Source organism: Balaenoptera physalus (assembly GCF_965194825.1).
Source record: "Balaenoptera physalus genome assembly, chromosome: 10".
Taxonomy (NCBI): Eukaryota; Metazoa; Chordata; class Mammalia; order Artiodactyla; family Balaenopteridae; genus Balaenoptera; species Balaenoptera physalus.
The window spans coordinates 88,929,102-88,956,064 of record NC_138889.1 but is presented as its reverse complement, the minus strand read 5'-3'; the positions used below and the strand labels follow the sequence as shown (position 1 = coordinate 88,956,064).

Below are 26,963 nucleotides of genomic sequence, written 5' to 3'. Positions count from 1 at the left end.
TACTCGGGTTAAATGAGATAATGTGGTAAAACACTCACCTCAGTGCCTGGCACCTAAAAGTACTCATAAATGGTGGCTGTCATCCCCCAGCCCCGCCCCCCACTCCCCCCGTTACTACAATGGTCATAAACATGCTTAGGTGACAGTTGGCGCCGAGAATAGTCTTTCTTGATTGACGTAGGATGATGTTTCTTAAAATGTGGTTCTCCAGCAGCATCTGGGTTAGTAATACGACTACAGCTAATACAATTACCACTACTACTATTGATACTACCAATATAACCAGTGCCACTACCAATAATAATAGTTAATGATGCAACTCCTAATATTACTCCTACTTACAAACACTCCTGCTAATTATAGCTAGCATTATAGAGCACATATTAAGTGACAGATACCATCTTAAGTGCTTCACTAATTAACTCACATTTCTCACGTACTTCTGTTGATCAGCAGGGAAGGGATATAAGGGAATTACGGAGTGCCTTATGTGATTGAGTCTCCTGCCTAATGAGAGAGGCAAAAACAAGACAGAGGGAAAAAATGAGCACAAACCACCAGACAATGTAAGAAGAAGCTTGGTTGTATGATACTGCATTAGGTTAGCCCTCAGGCCCTGACACCGGCCGGGATTCAAACCCAGCTCTGCCATGTACAAGCTGGTGGCCTCAGTCGTTTAGCCTCTATACCTCAGTTTCTTCTTAACACAGGACTAACAGTGCCGACCTCGTAGGGGTGTCGTGGGGATTGAGTTAATATATGCGAAGCACAGTGCATGGCACACAGTATGTGTCAGTCATCATCTTCTCCATCTTCATCCTCATCCTCATCCTCATCCTCATCCTCATAGCCCAGAGGATCTTGGAGAAGACTGGAGTCTTTGGGGAGGTAGTGTCAGAACAGACTGGGGTTTTAACTGGGCCTTAAAGAACAGCCACGGGACACTGGGACAGGTGGGGTGACACTGGCAGCAGAAGTCGCAGAGGGATTTTGTTGCTTCAAAGTGCATATTTCATGACATATGAAATATGTCATGAAATCTACATTCCATGTACTTTTTTTTTTAATATAAATTTATTTATTTTATTTATTTATTTTTGGCTGTGTTGGGTCTTTGGTGCTGTGCTCGGGCTTTCTCTAGTTGAGGAGAGCAGGGGCTACTCTTTGTTGTGGTGCGTGGACTTCTCATTGCGGTGGCTTCTCTTGTCTCAGAGCACGGGCTCTAGGCACGTGGGCTTCAGTAGTTGTGGCGCACGGGCTTAGTTACTCTGCGGCATTTGGGATCTTCCCGGACCAGGGCTCGAACCCGTGTCCCCTGCATTGGCAGGCGGATTCTTAACCACTGTGCCACCAGGGAAGCCCTCATGTACATTTTTAAAACACAGAAAAGGTTTGTTTTGTTTTTTTTTTTTAAATCATCAGTGGTTGTTGTTTATCTAGGCAAATGCTCCTAGGTGGCGCTTGAGTGATTTTCCCGTGGAGACCTGCATCCTTAGAGGTGCCCTTGTGTGAGGGTCAAACCAGCGCCGCCTCCTAAAGCTGTGTGATCTGAACATGTCTCCTTACCTTCCAAGCCACAGTTTCCTCCTATGTAGAGTGAAGATCTAAGCAGTGCCTACTTCCTGGGGGGCCCCCAAGTTCTGGGGCAGGGCCCCCAACACACATGAAGTACACAGCAAAGAGAGGCCTCTCTTTGTTCCAGTCCAGATGCAGGAGGGGGACGTTTCCCCTCAGATGAGCACTTTACATAAATGGGAGGCGCCCGCGGATAGGCTGCGCGTTCAGTCTGAAGAAGTGGGCTCGTTAATCTTTTGCTCGGCTTGCGAAAGTGTTCTCTTATCAAATAATAGAGATGATGGCACTGGTGGCTTTATGCTCCTGACTTGTGGTTCCCTTAAATACCATTTCAAGAAGATTTGCAATGTTAAGCTCTTTTCTCTCTTTCCACTCCCCCCTTTTGTGCATTGAATTTCCATCTGCTTACCCAAAATGGAAGCAAAAGAAATAAAAATAGCTATCGGGTGAATTAAGTACTTGTTTGCATGTGTTTCCCAGGCTGGTGCATCCAGTGACCTCTGAAGTGACTTGTCTGTGGTCTGCAGTACACACAGAGAGCTGTCCCTCCCACCCCCAGTCATTCTCCATCCTCTTAGCTGCTTTTTACTTTCTTCCAAGCACCCTCCTCTGTCTGAAGTTACCTTGTCTGTGAATTTGTTTACTTCCTTTTCTGCCCCCTCCTCACCCCGCTAGAAGGTAGGCACTGTGGGCCCGGTGTTACCACTGTGACCCCAGCACATAGGACATTCCCTGGCACAGAGTAGGCAGTTAAATATTTTGTTTGGTTAGTGAAATAGGCTATAGAGCCTAAAGGTTGGACTTTTGGAGTCAGAAAGACCATCTGTGGGGTCTCTGCTCTCTCGTTTACTAGCTGTGTAACTATGGGCAAGTTAATTTCTCAGGCCTCAGTTTCCCCAGCTTTTAATGGAAAATGGCTTGATCTACTTACATAGGTTTTTGTAGGGATCAAATGAGGTAATCCATTGAAAGGACTTAGCACAGAGTAAGCTCTTCATATGTGATGGCTGCTATTGTCAGTATAATTACTGTTTTCATAAACCTGTGGAGGGACTCAAATAACTAAATCATGTTTAATGCATAAATAACCCAAAACAATGGTGAATTTAAAAATCACATCTACTCAAAGTGCATGTTTTCTTTCCCTCTCATATATACCTCCTTCAATCGCTGCCCTTAATTCCCTCTTAACCCACCCCTGACTGTAGCCAGGGAATCAGGCAAATGACAGAGAAGATGAGGTAGACCAGATGGTCCAAAGGTTTAATTCAGTGAAGACAGTTTTGAACAGAGATATGTACAGACTTTGGATTTATCGCAACCCACCACCCGAGAATCTCAAAGAACTCTAGAAACTGGATTTCATCCACCCATTGGTTCAAAGACCGAGCAGCAAGTCAAGCACTCTGAAGTTAGTGGTGTAGTCGTGCCCCTGGCCCCTCACTTGCTGGTTTGGCCACAGTGCCTGCACAAGACGGGCTGCCGTCGTTGAGTGTTAAGCGTGGGAGTGATATGACCTGATTTATATTTACATGGGTTAGAAGCATCTGGACAAATCTTTACAGTTTATAAAGCACTTTAAACACACGACTCTTTAGCAGATCTTCACAAGCTCTCAGAGGAAGCCGTTTCCACTCCCATTTAGAGAAGAGCAGACTGAGGCCTTGAGAGGGTAAGAGGGGCACCCAAGGTCACAGCTAGGAAGAGGCAAATCTGAGCTCAGCCGGGGAGGTCCAACGATAAGAATGCAGTGAATTCACAGTGTCAGCGGAGGGGGGTGAGACCTCCCTCCCGCCTCGCGGGGGAGAGAGAAAGACCCTGGGAACCGGTCTCCATCAGCACCTCCTGCCCAGTGTGACTTGGGCTGCTCGCTCTCAACTACTCAGGGCCTCTTCCCCCACAGGCTTGAGTTAGCTGGCTCTGGGTGGCCAGCGAGGGTGGGCATCTGTCCAGCATCCGAGAAGGAGTGAGCCAGGGATGGGGGACAGACAAAGGAAGTGGCAGTGCCAGATAACAGGGGCTGGAGAAAGAACAGGATCCCAACCCAGCTGTTGACAAGTGCCCCCGGGGCTGCCTGTTGCGTGTGATTTCCTGTCCCATTGTTGCGCCCACCCGGTCCCCACAGAGAAGAAGAAGACTGGGAACTGCCAGCCCCAGGGGTGTTTTTGTCACGGGGCCGCCACAATGCCCTTTGTCTCCCAGAGGGCGCCTGGGTGCTGGGAAGTCCCAACTCAAGGGAATGGAGTTTGGTTTCTTACAGAAGGCGGCTTCCTAGGCTGAGCTGTGGACTTTGCAGACGCCGAGGATGGGCCAGGATAGGAGCTCGGGCGATGTCTGGAGTCCAGCTGGGCTGGTTTCTGGCCTGCTCCTACTTGCCTGCCAGCCGGCTCCCCAGATTTCCCTCCTCCCTCAAGACCAACTGCCTCTGACAGCCGCTTCCTTTGCTGCTTTAATATTTGAGATTTGGGGAAAGAAAGCTCTTAAGGGGTCTGGAGTGTCCCTCTGGGGCCCAGCCCGCACCCCGTTCCCTGCTGCCTTCAGGACTGATGCGGCTATGGGCGCGGAGGCTGGAGTTGGGCAGAATGGGGCAGTGAGCGCACTGGGGCGACTCTTTTCTCCTTCATGCTCTGCCTTCCAGTTCTCCACCAGCCAGCAGGCTCAGAGCACTTTGCGTATGGCAGTTTGGTCTCAGGAAGGACCTCGGAATCTCTCTTTTTAGAGCCAGACAGATCGCCATTGGCTAGCTATGTGACCTTAGACGTGTGTCCAAACCCCTCAAAGCCTTGGTTTCCACATTTGTAAAACACCCTTGCAGGGTGGCTGTGTTAGAGGGTAATGTTTTCAGAATGGCCTCTTGCTTACCTGGCACGTAGTAGGCCCTCAGCAAACCTTAGCAATGTGGTTTTGCTGCTCAGAAGCCAGTGCCAGCGTCTCCCCTGAGGCTGCAGTTGGGCCGTGGGTGCAGAAAGCAGGGTCAAGCGCTGGGAGCCTTTTCCTCTGGCTGGGTTAAGAGTGCACCACCGTCTCCAGCTCAGGTCAAAGCCACTAGCTGCCAGTCGGGAATCTCCACCTTACACACGTGCATCTCTGCCAGGCCTCAAGAGCCCCATGCCTCTACCTTCTCCTGGAAGTTTCTGGAAACTCTTTACCTGACAGTGTGAATGGGTCACCTTTCTGCCTTAGACTGTGGGGGGATGGGGAAGGCGGGTGCTGTGTGACGACACTCAGCTGAATCCAGACAGGAACACCTATTCAGAGACTCTAAATAAATGACCCCACCCCTGGCCCACTGCCCAGCAGCTGCCTGTTGGGTCAGTGGAGCAGGAGAGCTAAGCAATAGGGTCCTCCCAAGCTGACTTGTTGGCAGAGGCCTATCGGTGGTGGCAGTGCCCTCACCATGATTCTGAAAGCGTGTGTTCAAAAGCAGGGGCGTGTGTTTGAACAGGTTGGAGGCCCTTGACTGTCTGGCTTCCACAGGGTGAAAGAGCTGTGGTCTCTTGTCAGCCATCACAGACGCCGAGCCTGGGTGATTCTGAATCTCTTGCATCCTCCTGCAGCAGTGAGCCCTGAGGGTAAGGTGCAGCCGGGAGGCCAAGGGAGCCACACCCCAGCCAAGCGGAGAGAGGGAGGCCTGCTTTCACCCCGCTCCATTCCAGTTGTGTGGGAAGCAGCGATCCTCTGGCCTGCTTTGCCAGCTGCCTGCCAGCCAGACTGCCACGCAGGGGAGCCTTGGCCTGAGAAATGGGCCAGATAGATGCCCTGGACCTTGCATCACTCAGAGCCCTCCCTGCTGTAGGGGAGAGGGTGGAGGCGTGGTGCCCGCGTGCAATCTCCAGTGAAATCTGTACCCTCCCACCCACATAAGAGGCCACCCTGGAGTCAGGCCCAGTTACCAAAGACAGATGGCTGTGTCCCCTCCATCGCGGCTCAAGGCCACATGGACATCTGCCGAGCCACACCTGCCATCCCCTCCCTGAGACGGCTCCACATGCCATCCTAGCTGCCCTCCCAGAAACCACCTTAGCCCCAGTCAGCCAAGCTCCCCCAGGAAGCTGTTCCTGGGTAGAAAATTCTCCTGCGGAATGCTTATCTTTTTATCAGGGAAATATTTTCTTTTTTTCTGAAGAGAACCGTTTGTTAATACCCAAGCCAGCCCAAGCCTCCAAGAATGGAAGACGAAGCACTTGCCCATTTCAGGAGCTCATCTGCCTGACTTAGAGCTCAGGAGCCCTGCAGAGAGTTCTGGAGTAAGAGCGGACCCCTGAGAACATGTTAGCAGCCAGAGGGCTTTGCCTCTAGGAGTGAGAAACGTTCTATGCATTTCTGTTCTTTTTTTTTTTTTGGCCATACCACGCGGCCTGCAGGATCTTAGTTCCCCAACCAGGGATTGAACCCAGGCCCTCATCAGTGAGAGCGCGGAGCCCTAACCACTGGACCGCCAGGGAATTCCCTGGGCTATGCTTTCTGAATTCAAAGGTTGAGTTTCTAACATGGGCTTCTGTGCTGGGGGATGGGTAGCATCAGTAAGTAAAGCAGTCTCTGCCTTCGGAGAAATTATAGCCTGAGGGGAAAGCAGGCAAAAAGAATGTGAACAAACAAAATGATACCAAATGGGCTAAGTGCTGTGAGGGTGCAGTGCTGAGGGCAGAATGGGGACCAGGCTCAGGGCGGGTGGGCAGAGAGGGCCTCCCACTGCCTGGAGGAGACCCATGAGCCAGGCAAGGTGCCTTACCCCAGGGCCTAATGCCAGGGTGACCAGGTGTTTGTGTTTGCCTGAGACACTTCTCATGTATGCCTGCTGTCCCAGTGTTGTTGGCAATAGCACTCCTTTTCCCTCTCAAAAGTGGTCCAGCTTGGATGACAGACTACATGGCTACCATGCCTAATGCTCATCATCCCCAAGATGTCCAGGGTCCAGAAAAATGGAAAGCCAGGTCCAACTGACTAAGCTAAGTGGCAGTGGAGTATACTATTTGGGAGCTTGGACATGGGGGGTACCCTGCCTAGGACCACATCCCAGCTCTGCCACTTACTAGGTGCGTGACCTGGAGCAAGTTACTTTACCTCTCCAGCCCTCAGTTTCTCCATGTGTACAATGGGGATAATAATAGTACCTGTTTCATAAAGTAGATATGAGGATGAAATAAGTCAATAGATATAAAGGGCTTAAAACAGTGCCACGTGTTTAGCAAATGCTCTGTACACGTTAGTTGTTTGTGTTGCCCAGTTATTCCTGGATGCCTCGGAGCCAGGCCAGGATGCCCCGATTGTTACCCAGTTGGCCTCCCATCCCACAGCTCATGTTTAGGTTCCCTGATGGGCAACCAATGGGAAGAGGCAGGGAAATCGTTCACAGCTAATCATGACTTGGTTGTAATCTAAATTTATATCCATATACATATCTGAGCAACTGGAGGTTTTTCTAGTGCCTCTAATCTGTACCAGATGGGTTTTAATAAGAAAAGTGTATTTCCCAGAAGAAAGTCCTAAGCCCTGCCTCTAACAGAAGTCACCTGACCCCACGTGGAGATTCTGCCAGGGGTCAGCTACAGGGTCTGAGGCAGCGGGGGCTGCCAGAGGAGATAGGCCCCGGGGTCAGAAGAGAGATGCCTGCCCGGCTCTGACTCCAAGCTGAGCCAAACCATTCTGGTTTACCAAGCAATTCTAGAAAAATAATTAGTCCAAGATGTGAACCAGACTAGAATCGCTTCCTTTGTACTGGGAGCGGAATCTGACTTCAGTTGGGACAGTGTTGGTTTCATTCTCCGTGGATGTTTTGGCTTGGTGTTCGGCCACCGTGGCCCTCCAGAAATCTTGGGGGACCTGTGGTGAGGGCCTCAGAGCTGGCAGAGCAGAGCCGACCTTGACCTTCCTAGAGCAGTCTCTGCTTGAAGAGCTGTCACTTGATTGGGAAAAGCTTGGCATCTTCTCAGGTTCCTGACGGTGCCACTTGCCAGGTCCCAGCCCAGGCGGCACAGCAGGGTAGGGCGTGGAAGCGGCGTGCTTCCCAGCAAGGTCCGTGAGAAGGATGGATTCGGGGGGAAGGTCACCCCATTCAACACCAGTGCTCAGCAGTGGTTCCCACTGAAGGTGGGGCAGAGGCAGTGCAAGAATTTAGGGCTGAGGGTGGGAGACATTCTGGCTACCCCTCCCTTGACCATCACCTGCAGCTGTGTAGCCGGTCCCTGTGAGATTCCTTTCCTAGACTAAAGGTGCTCACAGGCAGGGTGGGCTCTAAGGCATCATGGGCCTCCCCAGACCCTCCCAGCCAGGCCCACGCCCCAGAGTCCTGTGTCCTCCCAGCCAACGGTGGAAGTTAAGAAACCACAGCCCGGTTTCCCAGGGCTGAGCTCAGGCCGGGTCTCGAGGCCCTGCCCAGCCAGTGGGCACCTCCCAGATCTGCCTGCCTGAGTATTTGAACCCAGTCCTCGTGGGTGGGCGCAGAGGGGACATACCTGCTGGCCCCAGACTTGGCCTGCCAGCTGGGGACAGAGGCACAAGGCCTTCTCATACCTGGGCCTCCAGTTCCAGGCTTGTGCCCCATCTACCAACCTGACTCTCTCCCCAAGGCCCCTGCCCACCTCAAGGAAGAACAGAGCCTGCTTTGAGCTGGAAATTGGAGGCGTTTCCTGTTTCATGTTGTTAAGACACTGCTTATAGGACTGTAATCCCAATAAATCATATGCTTGCTGAGTGGGGCAGCGGTTTTTTTTTTTTTTTTTTCCCCCCAGGCTGCAGGGACCTCTTAAAACCAAGGTCTTAAGAAGTTTATTCTCTTTCATTTTTTTAACAGGGAAAAATGGCTTTTGCAGGCCTGGTCCTATTGAAGGGCCTTGTGAGCCCATTGGCTCGATATTCTCAGGCTCATCTGTATGATTAATTTAAAGAGAGAGGAAGAGAAACTGAGTCATGACACATGGGGCTGGGCCCCCTGTTGCTGCTGAAGGGCTCTGTGACCTTGGGTGAGGTCATGCATATAAAGCCTCCCCGGGTCTCTATTTCCTCCTCTTCACCCCCCTTCCTGTTAAAGACCTGTTTTCTTTGGTGTATTTTACACCTCCCCCACTGACATTAGTTGCTATTTTATGCACACAAAGACAAATGCTCCCAGTCGGTGACCCTTTTAAGTGGCTTTGTTTGTCACAGTAGCAGCCTGACCGGATGCGGATGCGCTTGCATGCGTGTGTGTGTGTGTGTTTGTGTGTGTGTGTGTGTGTGTGCGCGCGCACATGTGTGTGGTGTTTCTGAGGTTGGTCAGGCCGCCAACAGCATGTGGGGCTGCGGGTCCCTCACAGTCCTCCCGTGCCCACCGCCTCACCACCTCGCATGTTTCTGACCGCATGGCCCCTGGGTCTGTGCTGTCGTCCCTTCCCCTGTTCAAGGTTCTTGACAGCCAAGGCCGAGGGCCTGCACTGCCAGAAACGGTCTCCAGATCACCCGCCACATGGTGGTTGTGTTTGTTGCTCTGTTTTATGAGTGGGTGGTGGGCAGCTCTCTGGCAGGCTTTTGCAAGCTTTACATGTTTACACTCGCTGGAGGGTTGGGGGGTGTGGGGAGGGAATTGGCTGGACTTGAAGAAAGCTGGAGCTGAGGCATTTAATAGGACCAGATTCCTATAGCCTTTTCTGCTATCATGTGTTTTCTCTACCAACAGACACTAAAATGGTAGTAACAGTTAACCTTTACCAAGAACTTACCATGTGCCAAACGCTGTGCTAAGCCCTTTACGTACATACTTCTGGCCATCTTGTGAGGTGGTCCTGTTATTTATACCCATTTTGCTGATGGGGCAACTGAGGCTAAGGGAGATAAGATGACTTGCACAGGATCACAATTTAATTCATTGAGAGTGCAATGGATTGCAGCCTAGGGCAGCCTCCCACCAGAGCCTATGCTCTTGACCTCTGTATAGTGGGTACAGCTATTGTCATGTGGAGGCTGTGAAATAACAGCAAAAGGGTTTCTCATGATGGAAAATGTCTAGGAACCACTGACTTAACCCCATCTTTAAAAGAAAAACAGGCCCGAAGAGGGTAATGAGCTGCCCAAGGTTACAGAGCCAGTTCGGTTGCTTCCTAAAACTAGGGCTGTCTCCCAGTGAAGATTCAGTGTGGGATCCTCAGATCCTTAGGCCGGGAGCATGCGTATAAAGCACACACCATTCCAGAACTGGCTGGACTGGGACAGAATCCCAGCCCCACGCCTGAGAGCAGCCTTGCCTTAGGGATCGACTACAGTTGTCTAAGGCAGTGGTTCTCAGTGAGACTTCTCAGGAGTCCACAGGGTCAAAATTATATTCATAATAATAAGGTGTTATTTGCCTTTTCACTCATTTTCTCACAAGTTTCCAGGGAGTTTTCCAGAAGCTGTGTGACACGTGAGCATAGTATCACTCTGATGGCTGACGGGATATGAGTTTGTGTATTGATGTTTGAAGTTCTCTGTTTTAATTTCTGATACAATAATTAGCGCCAGAACAATACACATAAATAAAAGCTCTTTGGGGGCCTCAGTAATTTGTAAAAAGTACAAAGGGGATCCTGAGGCCAAAGTGCTTGAGAACCGCTATTCCGTGGTGCCAGACCCAGCAAAGGGGAAAGTCAGGGGCTTGCAGCCACACTCAGCCTAGGGAAAAGGCAAGAAGAGGGAAACAGGCTTTTTTCTCTGGGAGGGAACCAAGCAGAGAGACCCTGGGGATGACGCATACTCAGTCATTCCCAGCTTTGCCCCTCTAGAGCCTTTTCACTCCACAGTTAGGATGCAGCCGTGGCCGGTACAGATGGGAGTTTTTATAGGGATTTTCCAGAATGTCCAGTAATGCAGGCCAGTTTCTCAGCATGCCCAGTGGGCTAGATGAAATTACCAGAAAGGAAATAGTAGCCTGGAACCCACAGGCCAAGGGAAGGATGTTACTGAGAAAGTCCATGAATTGCTTGTCATTTTACCTTCCTATGGGCCACAGGTCAAGGAGGTGGGTAGACACCCACCATTTCTCCTTGGAGAAAGGCCTGAAGGGGTCATTTGGGGGGCTGCAATGGCCTTGTTTGTGGACAGGTGGGCACCAGCCACCACCCCAGAGGCAGAGTGACAATTTTAACCCTGAAGGATTTTTATATGTTGAGAATATTGATCAGTGTGCAATTCAGGAAACAGAAAACACCTTAGGTGTTTTAAACAGGAAGGGATTTAATGCAGGGAATTAGGTGCCAAAAGAATCATTGGAAGGACTCAAGGAGCAGGGTCAAGGCTGAACCTCCAGGAATGACTCCAAGGACAATATAAAACTTGCTAGCATGGGGGCTACTCCCTCTGAGATAACCCTGGGAACTGCAATTCAGGATTGAAGCTGGAGTCAAGAAGTTTCTGCCGTTGCCTTCAATAGCAGTACTGCTGCCTCTGGAGCACTCAGGAAGTTGGGAAATGGACACCGGAATGCTCTGTAGGGGGAAAAAAATCCCTCATGTTTTATGAGCTGGCTTGCTAGCAGGAACAAGCAAAGGGGACACAAAGGTGGCCTCCGCCTCACATCCATTTACCAGATCTCGGGCAGCTACGTCTTAATGGTGAAGCCTGATTTGCAAAGAAGTCTGGGAAATGTAGTTTTCAATTTTCCACGTCTTCAGCTAAGATGGTAAAATGGAGGCTGAATGAACCAATCCCCAGTATCTGCCCACCGGTTATCAACACTGCGTCTTTTCATGTGCCGAGTTATAAGAGGCACAAGGCGGGAGAATGAATCATGACACCATCTGATTAGACTTCATGGTTTCCTGAGTTCCCTCTTGGATTTCCCGTAGTGCAGCTGGGAGATGCTGCTTAGAGCGTTTGTGGCCACACTTGGCTCTTTGTCTTGGCCGTTGGCCACAATAGGGAAGAATGGCTGGCAAATCCACGAACTGTCTTTTTGTTTACCCTTCAGTCTCCAATGCTGGTGGTTTAGATAAAACCTTCCCTTTGGATCAGAAGGACTGACATGTAGAAGTATGTCTCTGAGCTTGCCTTGTAGCATTGGAGTGTAAGAATTGTAAAATTCCAAAATAACATTTGGGGGGAATTCAAATGGGCATTCACAATTAAAGAAGTTCTTGGAAACAGGGGAGTAATTCACAAAGGGATAGTTGTTCCTTCCTGGATTCTGCAAGCTCCCCCCATAGGGTCCTGGCTTCCCGCTCTAACGAGTCCACGTTGTGACTCTGAAAAGTATATGCCATTCTTTTCTGGGCAGAAACAGGACTTGGTCCAGAACTGATAACTTGGATGCATTATGCCACGTTCCTGATGCTTAGCCATCCTTGCAGTCATTCGGTTCATTGAGGATCTGTTGTGTCTAGGACCTGTGCTGGGTGTATTTTAGAGAACCAGAGATGATGAAGGCATCGTTCGTGTCCTGAAGAGGAATAACCTAGTCAGGAAGATGAGACGCATTCATTCTGGAATAGAATTCTAAGGGATCTTGGAGAAGGAAGAGATTATTTTCTTTGGAAAAGGGATGTGGGAAGGCTTCTAGAAAGAAGTGGCATTGGAACTAAGCCTTGAAGGATAATTAGGATCTGGATGGGCAGAGGTGAGAGCTGGTTCGTTCTTGTGAGGAGGTGGGAACGGGCAGGGTGGGCTTGAGAACCACGAATGCCTGATGGTCAGGTGTGTCCTGATGAAAGATGTGAGCCAGGCTTGGAAAGTAAGCTGAGTGAGGTTCTGGGCATCCTTGAAGGCCAAGGCTACAAGGCTTTCCCAGCCTGTGGCCGCCTTGTCACCATAGCGATTGGTACACTCAGTGCACCAGTGAAATGACTCAAACCTAGAAATATTTTCAGAAATGACAGAACCAGGGCATCAAAATAATTTCTGAATGAACCACTTTCAAGAATCCCATCTGATTATCTTTTTAAATAAATAAATAAAACCATCCTTTGCCCTCAAGAAGAGAAGCTTTGCAAACTTTGAAGATGACCTAAGCTTTTGAGATCTGAGATCAGTCATGTGAGGGCATCTTTTAGGTGATTCCCTGCAGTTGATTTACTCAGGAGCTGAGGAGAGAGGATGGAGGTCGTCTTCCTGGACAGAGTACCTCTCTGCGTGTCTAGGGGAAAGACGGCGACAGCAAGGGCCTAACGCACATGGATCCCAGGGTATCAGATGAAGTGGGGTGTGGAGGGGGCATGGGGGGCGGTAGGCATGAAGCCAAGACCGGCTGTCAGGGCCCCTCCACAGCATGGGGTCTGCTGGGCTGTGGAGTGGTCTTCCGAGGTCTTCACCGTGGGAGATGGGCCAGGGAGGACAGGAGTCAAGCTTGGTGGGGCGGGGACGGCAGGGCCTGGGGCAGGGAGGGACCGGCCCTGAGTGGCAGGACCATGGTATTGCTCAGCACCAGGGGGGCCCCAGTCGCTGTCCTGTGAATGGTGCCCCCTGCTGGCACCCAGAACGCCTGTGACCAGTGCCCCCTGAGTCTGTAGCTCAGAGGCCTTGCTGAACCGCCTCTCCCTGCCTCCTCCTAGCTGCCCCACACCGTGGCCATGGGTTCTGGGTGTGACATAGGTCCTGGGACCGGTCCTCCCTGGAGGACCTCGGGCGCCAGCCTGGGGCCACCCTGCCTGCCACAGGAAGCGACAGAGGCCCACCTCAGCCCGGGGTCGGTTGAGGAGGGAGTGTCTGTCAGCCACACACAGGTAGTGTGCCATGTGTCGTCTCACGCGGCCTCACGATGATCCTGAGAAGTGGGGACTGCCCCATCTCGCAAGTGAAGAAGGAAACAGCCTCGGGGTGTTGTCTGTGGTGATGAAGGGGCACAGCTGCTGACGGCACAGCTGGGTTTGGAGCCTGGGTCTGTTCGACTCTTTCCCCTGCACCCCAGCACCCAGAAGGCTGGCCTCCTCTCCCCTCTGCAGAGAGGGAGACCCTGTCTGAATCCTGTGGAGGCGACAGGAGTCCCCAGTTCCACACGCTGGCAAACCCCTTCCTCGATGGGCCACCTAAGGCCCTCAGGCTCTGCTCGTGGCCCATGGCAGGGATTCCTTCCGAGTCCTGACAGAGTTCCTGTAGAACGGGGCAGATGGCGCTCTCCGTGAGGAGAAGAGTCAGGCCCCCTCCGCCTCCCACCGCCGGAAGGCTACAGGGGACCCAGCCTCCGCGGCTGTCCTGAGAGTGGGTGCTCAAGGAGCACTGTGCTTCAGGGAGCAGCCGCCCAGGCCTGACCCCTCTCCCTGCTGCCTCCCAGGCCCTTCATGCTGCTGCCGCCGCTGATGGAGTGGATGCGCGTGGCCATCACCTACGCGGAGCACCGCCGCAGCCTCACCGTGGACAGCGGCGACATCCGGCAGGCGGCCCGGCTGCTGCTGCCCGGCCTGGATTGTGAGCCCCGGCAGCTCAAGTACGGACCCAGGGAGGCGGGGGCGGGGGGGGGGGGCGTCTCCATGCCCAGCCCCCCGTAAACCCTCTGCTCCCTCCTCCTCCTGCATCGGGAGGGGGCAGCAGGCAGGGGCTGCAGCCGGTTCGTTCGAGCTGCTCGAAGGTGCTCTCTGCACAAGCCCACCTGTTAGGACTGATGTGTTCTGGACCTTGGCTGCCCTCGGACGCATCCTGTGCAGCCACGGGTCGGGCCCGCAGAGCAGACTCCCATTTGGATTTGGGTGGGAGAGCTTTCGCAGTCTGACTCTTCGGGCCGTTGGGGGTGCAGCAGAAGTGGACCCTCCTTGCTGTGGTCACCACCATTTCCTGGAGCACCTCCTAGGTGCAGGCCGGTTCTGAGCCCTTGCTTTTTACGTGCATTTTCTCCGTCCTCGTGACAACCTCAGAGAAGAAGGGGCTTTAATGCCCATGTTTCAGATGGAGAAGCTGAGGGTCAGGAGGAACAGTAACTTGTCCACAGATACTCAGCAACGTGACCATGTCCGAATTTGAACCCAGGCCCCTATGGCCCCAAGCCTGGGCTCTCAGTTACCTTCCCAATGTGCCTCTCTTGTATTGGACTGGCCTCCTGAAGTTGTTTCAGAGAAACATTCCTCTGGCCATGCTTGACCTGGAAGAGCCTTGCTTTTTTTTTTTTTTTGGTCTTCTTCTGTCTCCATTGCAAATGCCAGGACCTCGTTCTGTGGCAGGTACTTTTTATTCTTTGGCCTAATCACGACTCCAGGCTGAAGCCACCTATTGGAAGCTTGTGGTGTGCCCTCTGCAGACGCAGGTTTTATCTGTGACTCTCCTTGGTAGGACGGCTTGGCTGCAATGGGAGTCTGGGCCACTCTCTGCCGTCTCTTTGGCGCTTCGGGGCCTCACCAGGAAGCGCTGAGGGGAGAGGATGGAGAGGCAAGAACTGGAGCTTGGCCTCGATGACTGAGAGAGTGAGAGTGCGCCCTTCTCTGTGCAGAAACTATACAGCCAAGAGCTGTGGCCCAAGGCCAAAAAGCTGGAGCTACTTCCTCCTCAGAACAGTCCCCTGAGAGATTATGTTAGATGGGAACTTTGTCTCTGACAACTGACAGCTCCCAAGAGCTCAGAGCACGTCTTTAACGTGTTTGTAGAACAGCCGACGTACGTGCTCTTCCTGTCACCGAGCGTGACAAGGCCAGTCACTGCCGATTAGATAGTAATTCCCAGTCCTCCCCCCCCACCACCCTCATCCTCACACCACACATCAGCCTAGCACAGTTGTGTCACCTCTCATAGGGAGGCCGTGTCCTAGCAGGAAGAGCCACGCTCACACACCCCGGTCTCTTCTGCGCAGACCCGAATGCTCTTTCAGTTCCTTCCGGAGGCTGGAAGCCCGAGCGGCTACTGAAAAATTCAACCAGGACCTGGGTTTCCGCATGCTCAGCTGCGGGAGGACGGACCTCATGAGCCCGGCGATCGAGGCCCTGGGTCCCGACGGGGTGAACACCATGGATGACCAGGTGTGTTCGGAGCGCTCCACCAGCCAGACTCAGGACCAGAGTCCACAAGGGCTCGTGACCACTGGAGCCGGTGGCACAGTCCCTTCTGTCCCAAACCTGAGACCCGCCCACTCAGCTCTGTGCTCTAAGAGGTGGGCTGCTTCCTGAATCGTGCCCTGCCATCCAGGTAGAATGTCAACTCAGAGACTTCCCTAACACCCCTTGGAAATCCTCTGTAACGGGGATTCTGCTTCCCCTCACCGGAAGGCTGGAGGCTGCCCCAGAGGGTGCAGGGCTGGGCAAGAGCCCAGAGGAGTCAGCTTGATAGCGAGCTCTAGATCATAATCAGTGAGGCTAGTATTTGGAGCATCCTTTGTGCCCGCCACGTTCCAGGCCTGTAGAAACCCTTGCCTTCACGAGTTAACATTCTAGAGAGGAGACAGATATTAAGAAACACACACACACACACACACACACACACACACACAATACAGAGTATGTTAGTGAAAAGTGCTAAGGCGTTAAATGAAGCCAGAAGAGGGGATAGGAAGTGTTGGAGGCAGCTAATAATTTTAGGTAGAATTTAACTTGAGTTTTTTGGCTTGCTTTGTTTTTCGTTTTTGCTGTGAATAGCTAACATTTATATAGCACTCACTGTGTTCCAGGCATTGTTCTAAGCACTTTGCACAGAATAACTCATTTAATCTTGACCACAGCCCTATGATGTGTAGGTATCATCCCCATTTTATAGATAAGGAAACTGAGGTACAGAGATCACACAACTAGTAAGGAGCAGAGCTGGGATTAGAAGAACCCAAGTGGTCCAACCCCAGGCTCTTCACCGCTGTGGAAGATGCAGTTTGTGTATTTGATATAGTTTTGTGAGCTCTGCAATATATAGGTAATGGGTTTCCTATATGGGTTTAGAAACCCACACAGAAGCATGAGGGAAGTTAAATGACAGCTGAAGGGTCACATAGCACTCTCAGATGAGATGACAGCATGGTAGAGAGCATGATGAGGTGCCCGGCGAACCCAAGCCAGAGTGGACTTTGACAGGTCGGGCTTGAGCGGCCAGGGAAGGCTTCCTCCTGGGGGATCTGAGCCAAGCTGGAGTGAGGGGTGATCGGATGCAACGGAGAGGAGTGGGGAAGGCATTCCAGGGAAGGGAGATGCTGGGAGCAGGAGCATCGGGGCGGGACAGTCGGGCACGTGCTGGGACAGGGACGCTGAGGCCGAGCTCAGGGAGGCGGCAGGCTGGGTCCTGGGATCTCCCCGAGGTGCCTCTGTCAGTGCAGGCTCTGGGGCTTTCATCCTGGGGGGTCATCATCTTCCTCCAGCAGTGCGGTGGGGAAGCCCATGGACACTAGCCTCAGACGGACCTGGAGTTTAGTCCTCCTGTCATAGCCGTGGCAGCTTAGACAAGCTACTCTACCCCTCTGAGCCTGTCTCCTCACCTCTAACGTGTGGGAATAAAGTACCCGCCCCATAGGGCTATCGTGAGGCTTTCACATCAGGCACATAGTAAATGCTCAATAAAGGTTCGTCCAGTTTTTTGTTGTTGATACAATGATGATCATCCCTGAAATCTGTTAATCAGCCTCTTTTGATTTAGCCTCTTGAGGTATCTGCAGTGGGGAGGGGCCAACACGAAAAAAGTAGTCTCTCCTTAGAAGGCTTGTAGCCTGGTTTACACTCCGAATCATGTACAGATGTGTGGAGAAAAAAGAAGTCAAGCATGTGCCAAGGGGAATAAAACAAAGCCAGATTCTCACTCGGTGGCAGTGGGCTTTTCTCTAAATGTCCGATCCTGTTTGTTCCCTCAGCCTCAGTGTCTGCAGAATGATCTGTGGGTAAACAGGCCTCTCACCCGTGATTAATCTCGGGCCATTTCTTTATCTCTGGGCACTAGGCAAGGATTTATGAGGTAAGGAGATCTTGTCTACACACAGATAACCTAATAAATAACATCACGGGGCTCCAGACAAACGCTTGCCAGCATCCAGCTGTGGAATAACACTTTCCACCGCTGCCTTTGCTATTACTGGCCACAGAGGAGATTGCCCGCCAGGGAGGCAGCTCCGTTAATCGCCCACCTAAACTCAGGGAGGGATTGGGCCTCAGCTTTCAGAAAAGCTCCGAACTGCTCACAGCACGAGATGTTGAAGTCAACCTCTCCACCCTCCGTGAGATGCCTCAAGGGAGAGCTTCGCAGCTGAGGCAGACCTGGGTTCCAGCTGAGTTCATCCTCTTACTTACTGTGTGACTGTTGGGCAAGTGAATCCCCCTCTCTGCTCCTCATCTGTGAAGTGAGGACAATAACAGAACCTCCCTAATAGGGATGGTATGGTCATTAAATGAGACGATGCATGTAAGTCACTTCACACGGTGATTTACCAGCACAGGGCCCGGGGTGGGTTTGGATGTGCCAGTGTAACATAGTATCAGTGATAGTGTCGTTGTGTTATTTTAATCAGTTAGCTTATCCTTAGTGAGCTGTACTAAGCACTTTATACATAGTAACTCATACTCTTTACAACAACCCAATGAAGTAGATACTGTTGTTATTCCCATTTTAAAGATAAAGAAACTGAGGCACAGAGGAGTACAAGTAACTTGTACAAAGTTTACAGCAGAAGTAGCCTTTGCACTGGAGTCTGGCCATAGGGCCTGTGCCCTTTGCCCTTCTGGCGACCTGTAGTGCTCATGGAAATGTCCCCTCCTCATCCTTCAGGTGTCATACGTCCAGTGGGCCTAGGAGGGGCAGGTTGTCTTTTTCAGCACAAGACACAGGATTGTTCAGGATGAGCAGCTGGTCAAGCAGGAAGACCTGGATCTGGTTTCTGGGGCAGACACCTGTGGAACACGTGTCCTCGTGTTCTGTTTCCAGACAGTTTAGCATCTGCCTTTGGTTCATGTAGGGTATGACGCCGCTGATGTATGCCTGTGCCGCTGGAGATGAAGCGATGGTCCAGATGTTAATTGATGCTGGAGCAAACTTGGACATCCAGGTGAGAAAGCTCCCAAGGGCTGCACCGGGCTCCTAACCCAGCAAGAGAACACCCCAAGGTCTTCATCATCCATGCTGGCTGTGATGTTTTGGACAACTAGACGTGTCTCAGAGGACTGAAGACACAAGATGCACAGAGATCACAGTTAGCAAAGAGGGTTTTTCCTCAAGATTTGAACTTTCTGTCAGAGAGGAAGTGAGCTCAGAGGGGAGTCGAGCAGAGAGAATGACCATGATTCTGTTACTGTAGCACCTTTCCCATTTTATCAACCTAATCCCCAGCCATCCCCACCACCCCCACCATCCCCAGATACTTCTTGCTCTACCTCCCTCTGAGGCATAAAGTGTTCCCTCTCTGCCATCTCTCTGCCCAGGGCAGACATCACTAATTGAACATCCTTTTGAGCCTTTTCCACAGGGTACTCCAGGCAGACGTTGCCAATCGAATGTAGAAAGCTCTTGAGTTGACTCCTAGTCACCATCCCTGCAGAGCTCCCCTTAGCTCAGGCGCCTGTGTCACCTGCCCAGGAATGTCACTGACCTAGGAAACACTGATCATTTGTGGTATTTTTCCAGGTTCCAAGCAACTCTCCCAAGCATCCTTCCATCCACCCTGACAGCCGGCACTGGACCTCACTGACATTTGCTGTGCTGCATGGACACATCTCTGTGGTCCAGGTGAGCTCCTGCCAGGTACGCAGCGTGCCCCCAGCTTGCTGAGTGGTTTGAGCCCCAGGCGGCGCCCCAGCCTTACCTGTGTGAGCAGCAGCCTGGAGTCAGAGACACCAGAGGCGCTGGTTAAGGCTAGCTCACTTGGTCAGCAAAGACCCACCTGGTCTGCCTCCAGGAGCAGCCTTCAGTGTGAGGATGCATGTGAGAATTTCAGGGAGCAAGACGCAGGCCCAAGCAGTACCAGGCCTGCCTGGCGTCTCTGCATCTGTGGGTGAGTCCTGGGGCGTGCTGGAATCTGGAATCTGTGCAGGTGTGCTCCGTTTCTCTCCTCCAGTAATCTTTCCAACCCTTAGCTGTTTTCACTCCCTCCTGAGTTCTGCCGGCTCTGTACATCATGCTGTCCTTCCGGTTCTGCCCCTCCCGGGTAGCAGGCGTAGTCTCGCAGCTCCCCAGTTCCTGAAAGAGGACTCAGATTGGCACAGCTCGCCTGTCAAGCCAAGCCACACTGTGCCCACCTTGGTCCCAGGAGCTGTGGCTGGCGTGAGGAGGGGGTTCAGGCCTAGAAGTGGAAGCTGTGGATGGGGCATGGTGACACTGCCACTTGGCTCCCAGACTCCTTCACTCCTCAGGCCACAGGTCCACAGGATTCCAGACTCCTTCCTGGGAGTTCGTATTACACCCTTGCTGTCTGCTGGATTGCGGGGCCTTTGAGGGCAGGGGTCAAGTCCGGCCTGTTCGTCGCTGTGCACCCAGGCCTGGCCTATACGAGGGATGCAGTAAATGGTGGTCAGTGGGCTGACTGCCACATCCTGCCTGCTTTTTGGTGCGCGTCCTCCTAAGGCCCTGAGCAGAGTTCCACGCTAGCCCAGACTGGCCTGCAGGGCTGTGCCCTGGACTCACCTGGACTGGTGCCCATTTTCACCCTGACGGGCAGGCCTCTTCCTCTTCCACCTTGGCACACTGGCTCAGGCAGCGGTGCCCTTTCTGCCTGATGGGAGCCTCCCACCGGCAGCCGCCCCCATGCGCCACGCTGTGGGGAGGCTGAGAGGTCAGCCTGGGCCCCTCGGACCTGGTCTTCATGTGATGGGGGTGCGGCGTTGCCTTAGCCGGCCGAGCACGGGCTCTGAGGAGGCTTTGGTCTCCGGAAACCTGGGAGGGTTGGAAGGCGGCTCCCTCCAGAGCAGCCGGTCAGGAAAGGTGAGATGGAGCTGAAGTCACCTCTCGGTGACGCAGACCCACCCCTGCCCCAGGGCAAAGCCGGCTGGCTCAGCTGGAACTGGTATCTGTTAGCCCTGCCCCATCTGTCCCCTGCAAGACGTGCCCTTGCTGGAATGGGGAGAGGCCACCTGGTGTCCCAGATAGTGAGGTTCTGCCCCAGCCCCACACTTCCCAGCCTTGGGTAGCTCACCGAACCTCTCTGATGGGAACCCTAAAAGCCACTAGTTATTGAGCCCCTATGAAGAGGTGAGCACCGTTTCACTTCATCCCCAACAAGGCTGCAAGGCGGGCCTCTTTTGCATTTTCCAGATGAGGAAGACTGAGGTTTGGGGAGTTGAGATACCTGCCCCAGGTCACCCACTGGTCTGTGGCCAGCACTGGCACTCAGCTCTAACACCTCTGCCGTTCCCATTACCTCTGCTGCCTCCAGAGCCCCGGTTTCCCCCGGTTGATTGGGCGGTGGTACCTTCTTTTCTGCTCATCTGTGTGAGTTCTTACAAAGATCACTGCGGCCAGTTTGTAGGAAACTGTTTGAAAGGGAGAAATAGCTCAGAGGTCCCTTTAGCTTAGGGGCTTGGTCCAAGGCCACAGGAATGGAGGTGAAGATTCTAGACACTTAGAGCCCTGAAGGTAACCAAGAGTTCTAAAATTCTGGTTGCCTGGACGCCCGGGTGAGCCGGTCCTTGGTCACATGCCAGGAGGGAACTACAGGTCCCTCCCCAAAGCCTCCCCTGCACGTGCCCCAGACACTCCCTACAACGCTGAAGTGTCCTCCCTGTGCCCTGGCAGTTGCTGCTGGACGCCGGTGCCCACGTGGAGGGCTTGGCAGTGACCGGTGGCGAGGACAGCTACGCGGAGACACCCCTGCAGCTGGCTTCTGCAGCCGGTAGGTGCACCGCTGCCCTGCGTGGTGAGGGTCCCCTCCTGCCCCACGGCTCCACCTGCTCCTCCCCATGGTGTCACCCGGCCTGGCTGAGCTGCGCACGCAGATCCCTGTGGCGAGCCTTGAAGCCCCTCCTGGGTCCCAGGGGCTCCCCTTCACCCCATCGTCAGTGTTTCTGCCACACTCACTGCCCAGGCAGGCCCAGCAGAGGGGCAGTGACACGGGCGGTGGAAGCATCCTTGGTCCACCTTGTCTTTCAGGGAACTACGAGCTGGTCAGCTTGCTGCTCAGCCGGGGTGCCGACCCCCTCCTCAGCATGCTCGAAACCAACGGCATGGCCTCCTCCCTCCACGAGGATATGAACTGCTTCAGCCACTCAGCCGCCCATGGCCACAGGTACCCGCCCGGGCTTCCTGCCCCGTGTGCTGTGGGGCATGAAGCAGGCTCTCAGGAGCAGAAGCGCTAGGCCTGGAGATCCTTCCAGAGATGGGGGCCGGGGATGGCTGCGTGCACACCGGCCGGAAAGAAGATAGGTCTTCAGGCAGCGCGGGGGCCCCCGACGTTGGAGGCCCGGAGACGCTGGGTTGCTCAGAGGTCCTACAGCCAGTTCCTGGCAGACGTGGGACTGGAGCAGGCCCTCCCATTCCCCCGTAAGGCTCGCCACCCTGCAGCCACCCAGGACCCCATCCCTTCCCGCGCCTGGGGTGCTTCTCCGGTGCCTGCAGTGGCCTGGGGCGCTAGAGGCTTCCACACAGCAGGCAGCTCCACCACGAAGACGCCGTTGGGGGCTCTGCAGCAGGAGATCGCGTCTCGCTCCAGGAGCAGCTGGTGGACCTTGCTTTGCGGGGGCCAGGGCTGTGAGAGGGCAGGGGTGAGAGCAGAGCCGTTAGGCAGCTCGGGGCAGAGGGGGACAGGGAAGAGGTGAGTAGAAGGCAGAGAGGGCAGGCGGGACACCTACTTGCCGTTCTCAAGCCCGGACTGTGCCTTTGCTGTGGTCCGCTCCCAGCGTGCTTCTCCTCCCCGCCTTCTGCGCCCGGCCCCCGCTCTCACCCATCTCCACCAGCCCTGCCCTCAGGCACCACCTCGCAGGGCACGGCCTCCAGGCCTCTCTACCCCGCCCAGTGCCCGCGTTTTCCCCCCGGCTGTGGCCTCTTCACCCCGCGTGGAGTTGCCCCTCTGCTGATCGGCTTCCCACTCTCTCTCTGGAACACGGGCTCCTTGGGTGGGCACGGTGGGCGCTCACCGTCACGTGCCAGCTCACGCCGGACTGGGTGCCCTGTTAAATTGCTGAACTGACAGAGCTACAGCGGGATGACCCAGGTCCCTCGAGGGGGTCCCTGCCGGGCCTCCATCACCGAGTAGGGGAAGGGGTGGGGGAGGGGTGGGCAGGGCCGCCAGGAGGAGGCTCAGCCCCGGGTGACCTGTGGGCCTGCCCCTGCTGCAGCCTGCCCAGCGCCCCGGCCCACAGGATGTGACAGGACGAGCCTGGGGCTTGAAGCTCTGGGTCTGAGTCTTCATCCTGCTCAGTGTGACCGTGAGCAAGAGGTAGTCATCGCCCACGAGTGGCGAGGTTCGTGGGATCGCTCAGGGTTAAGTGCCACGGTACGTGGGAATAGGCTGCATCGAGCATCCAGTGTTCTACACATCTGTGTATATTAATGAATTCAGTATAAAATGCAGCTTCACTTCATTCTTATTAATGGAGGGAGAGGAAGAAATGAGTATAAGCATGTCCTATGTTTCGGACACTTTTACATGTATAAAGTTGGCTGCTATTAGGAGGACTGCTAGGTATCAGGCTCTGCATTTGATGTCATCACACTGGCCTCACGTTCACCGGGAGAGCATGAGGCTGATGCCCTGTCCTACAGACGACAAAGCCGTCAGGGCTCAGAGAGGTAGAACAACCTATCCGAGATCACACAGGATGGCAGAACCTGCTTGGTCTCAAAGCCCACGACTTCTCGGCCCTGCCTGGATGGCAGAAGGGAGCGGTCTCCTGCACCTTCCCCTTACTCACCCAGGTGGCCAGGGATGGGGGTCGCTGGGAGCCCTGGCCCAGCCTGCCTGGGAGGGGAAGACCATGAGCCCTTTGTGCCCGCAGATGCCCCGTAGCTGCCCATCTGGACCCCGGGGCGCCAGAAGACAGCTTGGCGGGCGCTGTCCGTGGCGGGAGCCTCAAGCCTCACCCTCCGTCCCTTTACCCACAGGAACGTCCTGAGGAAGCTCCTGACGCAGCCGCAGCAGGCCAAAGCAGACGTGCTGTCCCTGGAGGAGATCCTGGCTGAGGGCGTGGAGGAAAGCGACACGTCGAGCCAGGGCAGTGGCAGCGAGGGGCCCGTGAGGCTGAGCCGGACGCGCACCAAGGCCCTCCAGGAGGCCATGTACTACAGCGCGGAGCACGGCTACGTGGACATCACCATGGAGCTGCGGGCACTAGGTGAGACCTTGCAGCGTACGGGTGCACACACACATGCACACACACACACACACACACAGTCACACACACTCGCACTCACACACACTCACACACACGCACACACACACAGTCACACACACGCTCTGCTGCTCCTCAGTCCAGGAGAGGGCCAGGTAGCTGAGCGTAGAGCGGGGCTCAATTCCCCCAGGCCTGGTGACTGACGGCCAGGACAGGAGGTGCCCTGAGCCTCAGACAGTCCTCAGTGGGGATGTGTCTCAAGAGCCTCACCCCAGCCCTGTGCCCTCAGGTCCCCCAACCTCCCTGGTCAAGTCCTGGGATGTGTAGCTCTGGGAGCATCTGTAGCACTAGGGGTCTACATTTCTGGTCAACTAGATGCACTCCAGTCCCTCAGCCAACCTCCCCACCTCCTTGGGTCTGCAAGCCTGCCGACTTCTCCTTCCCTCTCGGGAGGCTGGTCAGACAGACAGACATGGGGGAGAGCCCAGCCCTGCCACGTTCGCTGGTGCTGATGATCCTCCTCTACGACTGTGGTGTCGCCACATGCAGCTCAGAGCCCAGTGCCAGCTCACCATCAGCACTCAGTGCACGATGACAGCATCGTTACTCTCCCGGGGGCCATGACACACGAACGCCCGGCGCTGGGCCAAGGCAGCAGGAGGCCACATGGCCCTGCTGTGGCAAGCCAGCCTCAGTGTTCTTCTCTGTGAAATGGGCTCCTGCATACAGTCAGTCAACCAGCGATGCTAACGTTGCGCACGTCGTCGTGGGGGGCAGGGGATGCCATCGGTCCTTTTTTAACCCATGGTGAGGTGGGGGAGTAAGAAGCAATCCCTCTAATTATCAGAAACATCACTAGTTTTTGTCGTGATCTTTCCAAAGTAGTTGTAAGTTGCTCTGCGGCCCCACCGACACACTCTAGGGAGCTGGTAAACAGTAATTACGTGGCACTGGATGTGCACAAACAGACCAGTGAGCTGGGCGCTAGGAAAAGCCCTCTGCGATAGGACGGGGTTGATTTCAGGCTTCTTGACAGGCAGGGAGCCCCTGCGTCCCCAAGCACCCTGCATATCCTCCGGGTATCCGAGTCTCCCAGGCTACCCCTCGTAATCATAATGGGTCCTCCCCCAGTAAGTAATTCCAGGGCCCAACAAGGAGTGGGGCCAGTGTGGGTGCTGGGATGGCGCTTGAACGTCCCCAGGCTGAGCTGTGGATTTTCAGAGCTCAGGCTCCCTGCACTTGGTCCGGAGGCATTCCTCCACCTCACCTGACAGGAACCTGGGGCGCCCTCTCATCTCTCAGGGAGGCCCGTCAGGGTGAACGGAAGCTTTCCTTACTGGCTACACCGAGGGGGCTGGGGGCTGCCCCCTGCTCTGCAGACACTGGGCGCATCGCAAGAGAGCCTGCCAGGAAGGGGTTCGTCGGGAGGTGGGCTCGGTGGGCCCTGCGGGGAGCGCTCTGCCCAGGGGCTGACTGCTGCCCTTCCCCTGCCCGGGCCCAGGCGTCCCCTGGAAGCTGCACGTCTGGATCGAGTCTCTGAGGACATCCTTCTCCCAGTCTCGGTACTCGGTGGTGCAGAGCCTCCTGCGGGATTTCAGCTCCATCAAGGAGGAGGAATACAACGAGGAGCTGGTGACGGAGGGCTTGCAGCTCATGTTCGACATCCTCAAGACCAGCAAGGTGAGTGTCTCCGGGCAGGTCCCTGCCCCAAGCTCAGAGAACCCAGGCTCCAGAGCCCGCGGCCCCAGCAGACCATGGGACGGACACGGAGACCTACGCATAGGCAGACAGACACAGGGACAACCCCTCACACGGACAGATGGACACAGGCACCTTCACGCACGCGGGTGGACGCCCACCCTACACGCACACGCGCACCGCTTGGCTGCAGAGGCCGTGGATTTGTCTGGGCTGGAGCCCGGCCAAAAAAGCGATTTGGGGAATCAGTGTTGAAGGGACAGGCCTCCCTCACCAGGCCACCTCCAGGAGGAGCAAAAGGCAGCGGCTGCTCTGATCCTGGCCTGGACTTCTGAAGTTGGCCCGATGTATCGGGAGCTGTAAACAGACGGCCACAGGATGGGGCGTTGAGCTCATGGCCCCTCCCTGCCTCTCCCCCCACAGAACGACTCTGTCATCCAGCAGCTGGCTGCCATCTTCACGCACTGCTATGGCAGCAGCCCTATCCCCAGCATCCCCGAGCTCCGCAAGACCCCGCCGGCCAGGCTAGGTGAGGCCTTCCCCGCTGGCCACCCGCGCTTGCCAGGCCTTCCTCCCCTCCCTCCCCTCCCCTCCCCTCCCCCCCCTCCCCTCCCTCCCCTCCCTCCCCTCCCCCCTCCCCTTTTCCTCTCCCTCTCCCTCTCCTCTTTGTCCTCCTTCCCCTTTCCAAGTGCCATGGCCTGGCCTCAGTTTCTCTGCTCTCCACATTCCCCACCCCATCTCCCCCCAACACACACGTAAGACACCCCCGGAGGCAGGCTCCTCAGTCGCCCCCTCTCCTTCCCTACTGGCAGATCCTCACTTCTTGAACAACAAGGAGATGTCGGATGTGACCTTCCTTGTGGAAGGAAAGCTGTTTTATGCACATAAAGTCCTGCTGGTGACAGCTTCTAACAGGTAGGCAACCCGGGTAATGAAGTCTCAGCTGCCGGGAGGCTGGGCAGCTTCATGTAGATACAAGGTGATGGACAGGCCGGAGAAGAGCTTCTCGCTGGGGCTGCACCCCAAGCCTCTGCCCCCCCCACAGGGAGGTCACGGAGCGCGGAGGCCTCGTCCGCCCCACGGTGGGCACGGGACAGGTTGACAGAGGGACAGTCGAGATGGGACCCAGAGTTCTCCAAGAGGAGCTCTGAGGCTGTATTCTTTCTGGCCAACTTGCTGCCTTTGATTATTAGAAAACATAAATGTTCTGGCACGAAAGTCAGTTTTCCAGCCGCAGGCATCACAGTCACTCATCTAGGGGGCAGCAGGGACAGAATGGGGCTCAGCCCAGCCGTCTGGACGATGTAAAACGTCACTCGCCGAGAATTATTTTGAGAGCACGGCAGTAATTTTTAAAATGCTCCTGTGCCCTGGTGGCCAGTCAGGTGGTGAATGGTGCCGTTGCCACACGGCCATGGAGTGAAAGTCACGTTCAAGCCCCGTCCTGTCTCATCTCCTTGGCTCCAGGTTCAAGACACTGATGACCAATAAATCAGAACAAGATGGCAACAGCAGCAAAACCATTGAGATCGGTGACATGAAGTACCACATTTTTCAGGTATGTGGACCTCAGTGCTGCACGCTTCTCAGGGGATGCCCCCTCCCCCC

General features: G+C 54.5%; 1 protein-coding gene across 2 annotated transcripts in view; it reads left to right on the top strand.

Moving 5' to 3' along the window:
* Nucleotides 1–26,963, top strand: part of ABTB2 (ankyrin repeat and BTB domain containing 2) — a 181,768-nt gene that overhangs the window by 146,819 nt on the left and 7,986 nt on the right. The window contains exons 4-14 of one of the 2 annotated variants that reach the window (XM_082410423.1): nt 13,790–13,942; nt 15,293–15,458; nt 18,359–18,448; nt 19,024–19,140; nt 21,127–21,223; nt 21,481–21,616; nt 23,431–23,660; nt 25,159–25,337; nt 25,779–25,884; nt 26,168–26,270; nt 26,823–26,913. In XM_082410423.1, the coding sequence (XP_082266549.1) occupies nt 13,790–13,942; nt 15,293–15,458; nt 18,359–18,448; nt 19,024–19,140; nt 21,127–21,223; nt 21,481–21,616; nt 23,431–23,660; nt 25,159–25,337; nt 25,779–25,884; nt 26,168–26,270; nt 26,823–26,913 (1,468 nt within the window). The remainder of the gene's footprint in view (nt 1–13,789; nt 13,943–15,292; nt 15,459–18,358; nt 18,449–19,023; nt 19,141–21,126; nt 21,224–21,480; nt 21,617–23,430; nt 23,661–25,158; nt 25,338–25,778; nt 25,885–26,167; nt 26,271–26,822; nt 26,914–26,963) is intronic. The other variant, XM_082410424.1, reaches the window with a different exon arrangement.